At 41.8% G+C, this 13,106-nt stretch overlaps 1 protein-coding gene across 1 annotated transcript; it reads right to left on the bottom strand.

Annotated features, from left to right (window-relative positions):
* Positions 1–1,686: 1,686 nt before the first annotated feature.
* Positions 1,687–6,273, bottom strand: RSRP1 (arginine and serine rich protein 1). Its single transcript, XM_028113952.2, has 5 exons — positions 6,088–6,273; positions 5,310–5,899; positions 4,063–4,214; positions 2,722–2,805; positions 1,687–2,141 (listed from the first exon to the last, which is right to left on the bottom strand). The coding sequence occupies exons 2-5, from the start codon at positions 5,836–5,838 to the stop codon at positions 2,022–2,024; spliced, it is 885 nt and encodes a 294-aa protein (XP_027969753.1). The 5' UTR covers positions 5,839–5,899; positions 6,088–6,273; the 3' UTR covers positions 1,687–2,021.
* Positions 6,274–13,106: the final 6,833 nt, after the last annotated feature.

Genomic DNA, 13,106 nt, shown 5'->3' with positions numbered 1-13,106 from the left:
ACCTGGGCAACTGCATCCCACTTACGTAATGACAGCCAGTCAGGCTTTACACACACAGTACGTTATTTTCTGTTACAAAGCGCAGGACAAACTAAACACAGATCTGGCCAGACCCAAAAGACAAGGTGAACTTAGACAAGAACACTGTTAGTACTTGGTGGGGCAATTATGGAAAAAAAAAAAAAAGAATATAAACCATATTCTTTTCAGGACACTAGATAAAATGAGCCAACAGACTAAGAAACAGTATGAAATAGCTAAGCCTCAAGCGTGCTAATAGACTGAAGGAGAAGCTAATGGTGAAGAATGCCAAAAGTAAAAATCACTCCAGAAGTATCAGAAGTGGTAATTAGCCAGACCATTCTTATATAATGACGGAGTTTGGTTGAGGAGTTCCGGGACTTGTCCAGTCACTTAGCTGTTCAGGACTAGCATTCAAATACGTGTCATAATCAGAGCAGCAAATGCTGCTACCAGCGAAATGAAGGTGAGGAAGATTATCACATCATTAATTCTTTTCCAAAGTCTCCCTCACAAGGAAACCCTCTGCAACTTTGCTAAGGATACCAACTTAAAGATACTAACAAGGTGTTCATGTTAGCCACATTCTCAGTTACAACTCAAATCCTCATGTTTTATTGGATTTGGCTGTAACCAGGCCAGCCTACCAATGTTCTCAGGTCTCGTTAGAATAAAAATGAACCTACTGCATAAACTTTCGTACTTCAGAAACATGTCCCCCTTCTGGTAACTACTGTTAACCTAGTTGTAAAATGGACATGTTCACCCAGAGCAGCAACCCTTTCTCACAGGAATTTTCCATTCATTGTCCATTTAAATTGTCCTAAGGTCAAATTTTATTAGAGCAGCTCTTCCCCATACAATGTTTTAGGATACAAATATTCTATTAGCTGTACTTTCCAGTAACACAGCCACTAGCCTTAACACTTCAGAAGTGGCTAGTAGGACTGAGAAGCTGCACACAATCACATGTGGCCAGTGGCTATGTTACTGACTGGAAAGTACAGGTAAAATATTAAGACAGCACAGCTTTAGTTAACAACAAATTAAGTTCCACCTGAGAACCTTCATTACTGTCCCTTCTACTTAAGAATTCAGGACTTCTGCCTGCTCATCTATTCATATTATTTGAGTGTTTCTTTTCCTGAGTTATTTGTTTTGTATCTAATATTCTGCCTATCCTGTTTACCTTATCATCCCTATTGGAAATCTATTTCCTGAGACTACCCAAGCTGGTGGCAAAAGAGAAAGCAAGTAAGAAAGAAAAACATACTTCCAAAAAAAAAGGCATAATAAAGAAATGCAGCTAAACTTCACAGATTGTAGAGCTCAATGAGGCATTCCATTTCTATCTCTCTGGCTGGGTTTCCTGCCCTAAAGCTTGTAGTTTAACTCGTCCAAGACAATACCATGCCAGAATTCCATAAATTTTAGGCATAACTTCTCAAATTTAAATGAAGACCCACATCAACTGGGGAATATTAAGATTCAGCTCTGGGGTGGAGACTTTGAGATTTAGCATTTCTCACAAACTGGGTAAGGTCAGTGAACCCTATGCCGTCAGTCCATGGATTTGGATTTGGGATTAGCAAGGCTTTAAACTGGAGACACTTTATGCTTCTTTAAGATTATGTAATATGTACATACATAACAAAGCGACACAAATTTAGAAAACAAGAAATTTATTAAATATAAACAAATCAATTACCGTTCTTATAAATTTTGCTTTTACATAACTAATCGATATTATACAAACCATTTACAAGTATATGTACAAGACTCCCACCTGTATGAATCCTCTGGTCCACGTATGTTATCTCTTATCTATAAGAGAAACCTAAAATGTTAATATTTAAATATTAAAGATTTACATATTTCTTTGTCATTGTTTGTAATTGCAACAATTACCACTAAATGACTCCCAGAGATGGAATAATGCTAGGAACACACACTTGCAATAAAGTGCATTTCAGCCAACCTTATACATTAGTTTTCTTTTTTTAGACAGGAACCCACAGTCCATATGGACTTTTTTTCTTGTCTATTTTGGGGGATCCTGAAGAGGTCTCTTCAGCAGTAGCTTTAGCTGATTTCTGAAGCATTGGCTTTGCTACAGAATTCTGTAAGAGAAGAAATTCTTAAGTCAGCTATGCAAACACATACTTGTACTCAAAATACTTGCTTTTTACAAAATATACTAAATAATTCCATTAAAGATTAAAACTTGAGACACCATCCAAAAGCAAAGAATAGACCCCATATTTATCACATGATCCAAATTGTAAAGCCTACTTTAAAAACTACTAGGAAAAATCAGACATCTGCCAAAGTTTATTACAAAATAATGCATTGAAAGAGTTTTCAGTTTTGTTTAAACCCCTGGTTGATTTTAAAATATTCTGATTACAGCGTTTTCTGAGATGTGCTTTTTAAATAATTCAACAAGTATAGGAGGAATGTGTGAAAAAGTAAAATACTAATATCAAAAATATGAGTTTCGGATACAGAGGGAGCCAAAATACTGGTCACTTGTAAGAATGGTACAAAAAATTATGAAAGGTTCATTCTAACTAAAGTGGCTTAGTAGACCCCAAAGTACCAACACAAAAACAATGAGCCTCCCAACAAAAATAAAAGCCCACATAATAGAATTATGTCCCTAAGTCCAATTTTGAGTAGTCAATGCCTAGATATACTTACATTAGAGCTAAAAGCTATGCTTTTTTGCTGGGAAGGCTTTTCACTGGGATTTTTAGTTCCATCTTCTGCTTGTTTTTCCAACAGCTAGAACAGGTAAGAGAAAAAATACTTAAAAAAAAACAAACAAACCATATCCTTGGTTTACCATGCTGTATAAAATGCAGCCCAACCGTATATAAATTTAGTTGTAGAGACACAAATCAACTTGGATCTAAATCATATACTTAACAGCCTAAACGATGTTAGTATTCCAGCTTTCCCCTTAACAAAACTGATTCAATAATCAGCTTAAGGCACTCTTCCCCAATAAAACAGTATTATATTCCCCTGATGCAAATTCCAATTAACTCTGAAAGTAAAGTCATACCAGAAAATACCTAGTTTCTAAGACCTAAGGTGTTTGCCAGTTGGAAACCTAATCGTCTGAAAAAGCAACTGGACTAAAGATCTTGTTCATTACTAAATACTTAAGCAAACCTACACCTGGGTTTGAATGACAGGAAAAATGTTCTCTAGATAAACCTATCTTAACTGATTCTATCCAACTCGTAATTACCTTAAAACTTGAAGGCTAATGAATTTTATACTTTAAGACCACAGTGCAATTTGCCAATGCACATCCTGGACATCTCTGGAAAATTATAATAAACTTATCTGCAAGTGAAGCAGGCCTCTTCTTCTGTAATCTCTCAAAACATCTGGAATATATTGCATACATTAAGAAAGGGACATCTGTATCACAGATGCCCCACATTACAAAATGTTTAAAAAAAAAATTGTCTTCAGTATCTTATCAAAATAGCACCTATCCCAAATTCTAGCATGCACATGGATCTACCAACAAAAAACTAAACTTTCAGTGTGTGAACATAAACTTCAAATTAGTAAAACCTCTGATGTTTTTGCCCATGTATCAATTACCAACAGATTTTCTTCATCAATGTCTGGAGACCACATTCATGATTTCTATAAGACAGAAATAGAGCAGATAAACTATACTGTATGTTGAATACAGAATTTATGGGAACATAATGCTGCAAATGAAAGCTACCGATAAAATACTCTGTAAATGCTAGTTAGAAAAAGTCAATAGCTACACAGAAATCACCAAATACCACCTACAACTATGAAAGTAATTAGTACTGTGTCACATGAAAATGAAGATCACTAATCTCCCATTTTCACGAGGGAGAGACCTTCTCCAGAGCTATTTTGATCTTAACAAATTATATTTAGGCCTTCCAAGAAGCACTCTAATATAAATCAAATAAAAATGGCCAATTAGATCTTTCTAACAGTAGCTTTCTGAAGATGTTGTTTGGATAAACCTAGAATACTCACCTCAAACTTTGCACCACTGTTTCGTACAGCTGTTCCATGGTTCGTCTCTTTAGATCCAAGAACTTTTCTGAGACTAGTCGGCAAGTCAAAGTTAGCTGTTCCTAAAGCTTTTGCTGCATTGGCTTTTGCTATTTCTAACAGCTCCATTCGATCTAGAAAAACAAGACAAGACATTCGTTAATCCTGTAGTACACTTCCGCAAAGACTGCCCAATCAGAAAACAAGCTTGTATTTTATTTAGATTAACATTTAAATATTTTGTTTTGGGGGGTAAAATACAGCTGGAATCAAAAAAACAAAATTCTCTACCTCATTTTTTTGCTGAGAAAAGCAAGCAAGCATCCCTAAAGAACCTCAACAACTGGTTTTCAGTTTTCCTTACCAAAGTCCTGAATTTCCTAATTGTTTTCCCTTTCTCTTCAAATGTGTTTCTCTGAACATATCAAGTTTTTTTGTAATACATTTTACATATGGCCCAATCATCGCAACTAATGAACCAATGCAGATACCTTTCTAAATCCATTTTCAGACTCCTACCAGTTTTAGTTTACATGTCTTTTTCTGTTCTGTGATCTTATCCAGCATTAAAACAAATCATCTGTATTAAAATCCTGGAACTGCCGCACCTGGGTGGCTCAGTCGGTTAAGCGTCTGCCTTCGGCTCAGGTCATGATCCAGGAGTCCCAGAACGAGCTTCCCACAGGGCTCCCTGCTCAGCGGGGAGTCTGCTTCTCCCTCTCCCCCTCACCGCGCTCATGCTTTCTCTCTCTCAAATAAATAAACTCTTAATAAATAAGTAAAATACTGGAACAAAATCCAGTTGTTCCAGTAACACGGTATTGAGGGAAAAAGCTGATGCTCTTCTTCCCGCTCAATAGGTAACAAAAGCTTAAGGAACAAACTACTGAGTCACTAGTAATACCTAGAAAGGCTCCACCGAGAAGGGCCAGCCACTAGGAAAAAGCATTTCCTCCACGGCGAGCTGTTTAATACCACAGTCGACTTCTAGTCCCCAGGGGAAAAGAACGTCCCCTTTAAAACTGGGTACCAAAAAGAGCGCTTTTAACTGCTCTTAACCTGCTTATGTGTCCCCTCCCTCTTTGATCCCAACGAAACTACTAAGATTACAGGCACCAAAAGCAATGGAAATATCTACACGACACGGCAACTCTGGTCCCCCAGCGCACTCGTGCTGTCGCCAGCCACGCACAAGGATGCGCTGGAAAGGTGCGCGGCAGACGACTCACCTTTCTCAGTCAAGCGAAAAGGGCTGGGGCTCCGCGACCGGGTCCGGGACCTGCCCCTCCATCTTCGGCGTTCCTCCGGGTACACGGTGCGGCGGAAGCCGTAGTAGCGCCGCCCCCGCGGCAGCGCGTAGGCCCGTCGGTAATACGAGCGTCCCCGCGAGCCGGAGCGGCTGCGAGAGCGAGGCCGCAACGGCGACCGGCGGTATCTGCTGGACGCGCCGTGGCGCCTGTCCCGGGAGCCGCGGCCGCGGGAGCGCGACCGGCTGCGCGAGTAGGAGCGCGAGTAGCGCCTGTACTTCCTCTGGTGGCGCCGCCTGGACCAGGACCTGGACCTGCTCCTCCTTCGGGGCCGGCTCCGACTCCGCGACGATGCCCGGCTCGAGCCGCTAGAGCGGGACCGAGACCTCCCAGAAGACGAGCGACTCCTGGACGCCGAGGACAGGCGGCTGGACCGGCCCGACCGAGACGTCGAGGGGGACTCCTTGTCCCGAGGCGAGCCGGGCCACAGGTCGTTCACGTACTGAGACATCTCTGCCCGAGGTTGCAAACTTCCCTCCGTCCCTCAGGATCCTCACCCGGAAACCAGGCGCCTAAGAACAACAGGGGTGAGGAGGGGGGACCGGAAGTGAGTCGCGCGGGCGGGCCCCAAGCCAAGAAACTAACCGAGCCGCTCCGACTCCGGGAAGTGGCGATCCCAAAGGCCAGCCTGCCCGAGTCCCCTTTAGGCGTCACCCCCGCCTCACGTACCTGGGACCGACCCCGTCACCAGTAAACTTACCACCACAGGCCGCCAACGCCACACCGAAGGCGAAAGGAAGGGACCAACAGATGCCTTCCTTTCGAAGCTGAGGATGAAGAGAGGCTTTTCGAAGCTGCTCTCTGAAAAGCAGATCCTCGATCTCAACCTCCGACCTCTGGACGCGGACACCGCAGACGCGTCTAACACCAGAAGCTGACGCGCAGAGCATGCGCAGAAACGTTGGCGCGGTGGGCGTGGCTCCCCTCTCGCCCAACCGCCGCCCTTTCTCCTCTCTTCCCGCGCCCCGCCCCGCCCCGCCTCGCCCGCCTTGCGCAAAGTCCTGGATGCGCATGCGTCATCGTCCCCCGGGGGGGCGGGGGCGGGGGCGGAGCTGCTGCATCCGGGTATCCGTGGGCATGTTTTCTTTGTTGAAACTGGTAGAGTGCGGGATTTTCGCGCGGCCCGATGCGGGCTCGCGACCCTCTGCTGGGTGGGTGCAGAATGGGTCGTTGCCAACCCACTCTGGGAAGTTGCAGACTCGGGCTGAACCTCCCTGGACCCTTCACGGCCTCTTCTTCCTGACCAGTGCCGGGCTGCGGACTTCCCAGGATCTCTGTTAGTGCAGTATTAACTTAGAAAAGGTTGTTTATGCCCATGTTTTGCCTAGTAAAGGTTAAGAAAGTTGGAGACAGAATGCAAGACTCCCACAGTTGATCTATATATAACCAGCGGGTCAGAATGACTGCTGAGAAGTCAGTTCCGAGGACTCTGTGCTTGGTGTTGGGGATTAAACAATGGTGACTTTTATTTCCGGGGATTTGTAAATAGGATACATTCTGAACATACTTATGCTTAATAGAGCATGACATTTGCCTTGAAATAACTTTTTTTTTGAATGAACTAATCACATCTGTAAATAGAGTCATTATATGAGCTTCTTTGCAAGTTAAGAGTGGCGATTTTACTTAAGTTAACTTTCTTTGGAGGAGATACAAATACACTTTTCTCTTGTTCATCTTCAGCCCACATCCCCAAACAGGCAAAGAAATGGAGGGGATAAAAAACCTTATCACAGAATCTGCACCCACCCATGCAACCTGCCTTGGTACAGTCCGCAGTGCCGTCCACATCTCTAGAGAAACGTCGCGATGGAAATGGTTCTTAAGGAAAGAAATGTTTCTTTAGAAACATTTTTCTAAGTGGTATCACAAAGAAACCGAGAAGACACAGTGCCCAACTGCCAGGAACTTCTCCTGAAATTTCTCATGAAGCTGTATGAGTGGACAGAAAAAATAAAATGAGTTTCAGATTGGAAAAGTGTAAAAAGGATGTGTTGGGGAAAAATAGGATGGAGTCGAGCTTTCGGTTATTAAAAAGGAAAGGGTGGTAGTCTCTGTAAATGGTTCAAAATATCAGTCAAATGTGTTTCTAAAATAAGGTGAGTAGAAAAGTCCTGGATGTTAACAGAATATTGGAAACAAAGGGATATGTTACCTTGCCCTTGTGCATGATATTGGTATATTTGTATCTAGAATAATATTTGTGTAAGTCTACCCGAGTTAAAGTGCCAGAAATGTGTTTCTTTTTTTCTAAGCAATACAGTCTTCTCTGAGTACCTATCCCTTCATTTGATTCAAAATCCAATTTCGGTTATCATTAAAGCATCTTGCACAGAATTTGTAGGCTAATTCAGGTAGAAATGACATCTTTACAAATAGCACATCTTCCCGTCCAAAAATGTGACCCTTTTCTACATTTATTTAAAAATTGTTTAGGTCCTTCACTGTGATAGGCAGATTAATGGCCCCCAAAGATGTCCACACCCTAATTCCCAGAACCCGGGAATGTTACCTTACAAAAGGAATTTTGCGGGTGTGATTAAAATTAAGGACCTTGTGATGACATTATCCTGAATTATGGGGGGTCGGGGAGGTAGGCCCAGTCCAATCACTGGAGAAATTCAAAGCCTGAGAAGGATGCCACTCCCTGTTGCTGCTTCTGAAATGTTGAAGGCTATCTGCAAGGGCCTGAGAGGACTCAAGGAGCTAAGGTCTGCTCCTTGCTGACAGTCACCAAGGTAACAGGATCGCAGTCCTGTAACCTCACAGAATTGAATACTGCCAACACCCGAATGAGCAAGGTGTTGGAGATTCTCCCCTAGTCTCCAAAAGGAACACAGCCCTGCTGACGCCTTGACTTTAACCAATATGAAAAATTTTTTTCACTTGATAGGTAAATTCAACCCATTTACATTTATTGGAGTAACTGCAATGTTGATCTTATAGTATCTTATTTTACTTTGTTTTCACTTTTTCCCATTTTATTTTGCCAGCCTGATCAAGTTTCTCTTTTTTCCCCTCTCTCACTGCCCATTTAGAGGTTCCGCAATGCTTCATCATGCCATTGGTGGTTTAATGGTTTTTTCTATCTCTACCAAATATTTAAGTCTGTTTCTCCTCTCCTCCTGTCTTCTTCCACAAATACTTATAAAATGTTTATTGTATTAGATGCTGTTGGGTAAGTTAAGAAAAATTTAGTGGCCCTTTCCCCTAACAAAATTAAAAGTTTTCATTAATTTTAATGACAGCTAATTTTGTAACGGGTGAGGAGATCCAAAGATAGACAAAGTAAAAGCTAATAATCCATTCCTTGAGGGTATGAAATCCTCTAAAGAAGTCCCTGTTATTTTGCCCATATATTAGAAGTAACCAATGTTAACAGTTTAGCAAGTGCCCTGTCATCTTTCTCCAAGCTCTTTCAAATATACAATCATGTAGATTTTTATGAGTATGGACTCATTCTAAAAAAATTGATTTAAAACTTGCTTTTATAACCAATATTATTTGAGATAAATCATATAGATCTAATTTATGTCTATCAGCTGTATAATATTCCATAGTGTAGAAATACCAGAAATTAATCTTTTATCCCTTATTGCTTATTCCTGGACAGTCATGTGGTATCCAGTTTTTCCACCACTAAAAACTATGTCTTGGAACCAGTGTTGGATTCTGGAAATGTCAGCAGTTGCAGAGCTCCTCTGAATGCTCCTAATCCATGGTTTCAAGGTCAACAGAGCCATGTTCAGGATACAACCTGGAGCAGCTGATTGCAATTAATACCCCAGCACTATCTGAGGAGTTACCTCCAAGATATGTGACATGGTAGCTCAGGGGTAAGTTCTGCTCTCTCAGACCAAGAGAGAGGATCGGAGGAGCTTTCAACCAAGGAGCCCATCTAGAGTGAGCTACAAAGAGGAAAAAGAACTCTGAGTGATTCTGGCATAGAAGACATATTCATTGATCTTATATCACAGACAAGTTGACATCAGACATCTCTGTTGTTAGAGCTGCTGTAGAATCGTTAGCTACAGTCATCAGTGCAACAATCAAGGCAAGTAACACAAAGATCAATAAACTCCAGTCTGATGTGACATTCCTGTGTTCCAGTATGTCCCAAGGAACTCCTGCCACTGGTTCAATCATCACCCCATGTGGGTTCATGCTTCCATTGCCTACAGTTATTGAGCTGAGCTATTATTCCTTTTTTTTTTAAAGATTTTATTTATTTGATAGAGAGAAAGCACAAGCAGGAGCAGCAGAAGAGGGACAGGGAGAAGCAGGCTTCCCGCAGAGCAGGGAGCCTGATGCGGGGCTCGATCCCAGGACCCGAGGATCATGACCTGAGCTGAAGGCAGACGCTCAACGACTAAGCCACCCAGGCGCCCCCAGGCTGTTATTCCTACTGCTCCTCCTGATAACCATTTCTCAGATTGGTAGCTCTGGCATGGAAATATCAGGCTTACAGTGCTATTCAAGAGGCACCCCTCGATATATCAAGCTTAACACGTTTCCTGCCATGAAGACTTACCAGGTGAGGATGTTATCTGTAACATCACCATGGAAGCTGCTCCTCTGTCCCCATTGCAGCCACCATAGAGAGGTGTTAGGGATTCTGTACTGTCATTTGGCTTTGAAGAAGCCAGGAAAGCACATGAGCAGCACACAGATCCAGATGTGTATCTGCCAATATCATTCTTAATAACCCACAAAGGTGCAATTACTGGTGGTGTTATTACAGTATAAGGACAGATCCATGCCTCTGACTAACAAAGATTGTGACATTCATGTCCATGCCTAATGGCCACCCAAATCGCTTGTTTGAGAATTACTCAACCCTGCAAGCAATATAACTCTTCAGTGCACACCTTGCTCACTAGGGTACTCAATCAGACAAGCTGTCTCAGCCACACTCACCTGAATGTCAAAGGAACCGTCATTAACCATATGTGGATTATGTTACACAACCTTCACAAGGAATTTGACTTCAATAATAGCACAGTAATGGGAGGTAAAATAACTAGACAATGTCAACTGGTCCAGAATGGAAACAGGTGAAGTACGGCACAAGGCTACACTATTGATGCTGTAAGACTTCCTTTTCAAAGGTTAGATGGCACGTAGTCTACTGCATGCCTGCTCCCTCAAGTCTTTCACAGCCTTCATTTGACTGTGCTTGATTTTTGCTGCCTTGGCTCAGCAACCAAACAATCTCAGGTACTGTCTCAGGAGACTGAGCACTTGTCCGGCCTGTGTAAAGATGAACTATTCTGTCTTCAACCTAACAACAGATGGCCTAAAGGCTATCAAGGTACAATGCAGTGAAGCCTTGATGTTTTACCAGCTGGACAGGATCTTATATAGTAATTTGCCTTCCAGAAGCAAAGGATGATACATATCAACTAATCTGGCCAATAAAATGTGCCTTGAGTAGTCACCCTGACCATTGCCCTCATTTGCAGCAACCATTTTGTCAAAGCACCTTAATGGGCAAGTTTTTACTGGGAGACATCCATCAGGATTTTATAGCAAGCTCTCGTGCTGGATCCATTGTATTACGCAATTAGACCTAAATCTGATTTTTCTGAAATGTTTTGTGCATGATCAGTGCACCCACTTGAATAGTACTTTATGGCACATTAGATTACCTTCATTTACTTTCCTCCATCCACAAGACTGGCTTGGAGAGTTAACCTCATGGGCAGCTTGGCTGGATGGGATTTTAAACCTTATAAGACTTGCAACTTTGCTGGGAACAAAAGTCACACACAATTTTATTTTTTTTTAGATTTATTTATTTTAGAGAGAGAGAGAAAGAGCGCAGAAGAGGGGAGGGGCAAAGGGAGAGGGAGAGAGAGAATCTCAAGCTGACTCCCCCCTGAATGTGGAGCCTGATGCAGGGCTCCTTCTCACGACCCTGAGATCATGACCTGAGTCAAAATCAAGAGTCAAGAGTGGGACGCTTCACCAACCAAGCCACCCAGGTGCCTCAGTCACATGCCACTTTAAGTACTAGTACTTTCACTGTTAAATCATAGACTCTCAAAAGTGGAATTGCTGGCACTGAGAAATACATAGAATTGTTGGATCATTATATTGTACACCTGAAACTAGTATAACACTTGAATATATGTTAATTATACTTGGATAAGGAAAAAGAATTAATTTCTTGGTTAAAGGGTCTATATGATTGGGATGCCTGGGTGGCTCAGTCGATTAACTATCTGCCTTCAGCCCTGGTCATGATCCCAGGGTCCTGGGATAGAGCTAGGAGCCTGCTTCTCTCTCTGCCTGCCACTCCCCCTGCTTGTACTCTCTTTCTCTCTGACAAATAAATAAAATCTTTAAAAAAACAAAAAAGGGTCTTTGTGATTGAATATATTGCTGTATTATTTCCAAAGAGGTTGTAACAACAATATATGAGAGAACGCCTTTCTGATGCCCTGGATCAGTTCATTTCCCCCATTATAAGTTATCTTATTTTCCTGTGCCTCATATTATTAGCATTTATCACAATTGTAATAATTAGTTTTAATTCATTTTGTATCATTTTCCTGCTAGAACATAAATTACATAAGGACAGCCTTGTTTTTATTGAACCCCAGCGTAGCATTCCAGACAGTGCACTGCATATAGAGTACACACTCAGTGTTTATAAATAAACAAATGAAACAGAATCTCAAATAAGTCTTCAAGGATGGGCAGAGGGAAAGGAAGGGAACATTCCAGAGAAGGACAAAGGTCTTAGCAAAATCTTAGAAATGGAAATGCCCATTTTATTATTTGGGGACAGAAAATAAGTGAGCTTGGCTAGAGCAAAGAGTTTGGAGTGGGGAATTTGGAGAAGATAAAACTGGAGATGCAGAATTAGGGCAGCTTATGATAAGACATAAATGTGAACATCTGCTTCTCAAGCAGCAGGGTCCTAGTTTGTCCGAAATAGTGAACTACCTGCCCTTCCGAAGCTAACTGGATACACTGAGATGGTTTTTGAAACTACTATTGAAAATAGTAGTTTCTATGGCGTACTGGGAAGGAAAACCGGTAGGCCCAAGAAAACAGTGGGAAAACAGGAGCCAAGATAGGTTTAGACCAATTAGAATAGTCTTAAAATTGAAATACAATGTACTGGGCATCTGGGTGGCTCAGTCAGTTAAGCACCCAAATTTTGATTTCAGCTCAGGTCATGATCTCGGAGTCTTGAGATTGAGCCCGGCATCCAGCTCTGCACTCATTGTGGAGTCTGCTTGAGATTCTCTCTGCCCCTCTCCCTCAAATAAATAAATAAATAAATAAATGAAATCTTTAAAAATTGAAATACAATGTACTTACCAAAACATTCATCCTTTTAAAGTATACAATCCTATGGTTTTTTAGTGTATCTACAATGTTGTGGATTCCAGACTTTCACTAATTCCAGAACTTTTCATCACCCCCCCAAAAAATCCCTTACCCATTGGCAATCATACCTCACTCCCTCCCTCCCCAGTCCCCTGCAAGCACAAATCTACTTTCTGTTTGTGTGGATTTGCCTATTATGGACATTTCATATAAAAGGAATCATATAATATGTGGTCTTTTGTGTCTGGCTTCTGTCACTTAGCATGTTTTCAGGGTTCATCTAGGTTGTAGCAAATATCCATACTTCATTCCTTTTTGTGGCTGAATAATAGTCCATTGTTTGGATATACCACATTTGTCTATCTGTTCATCAGTTGG

Source organism: Eumetopias jubatus, unplaced genomic scaffold (assembly GCF_037043125.1).
Source record: "Eumetopias jubatus isolate StellerSeaLion01/CBP00866 unplaced genomic scaffold, mEumJub1_p1.0 scaffold_4, whole genome shotgun sequence".
NCBI lineage: Eukaryota > Metazoa > Chordata > Mammalia > Carnivora > Otariidae > Eumetopias > Eumetopias jubatus.
Note: the sequence above shows the minus strand (reverse complement) of the source record. Positions and strands in the feature narration are given on the sequence as shown.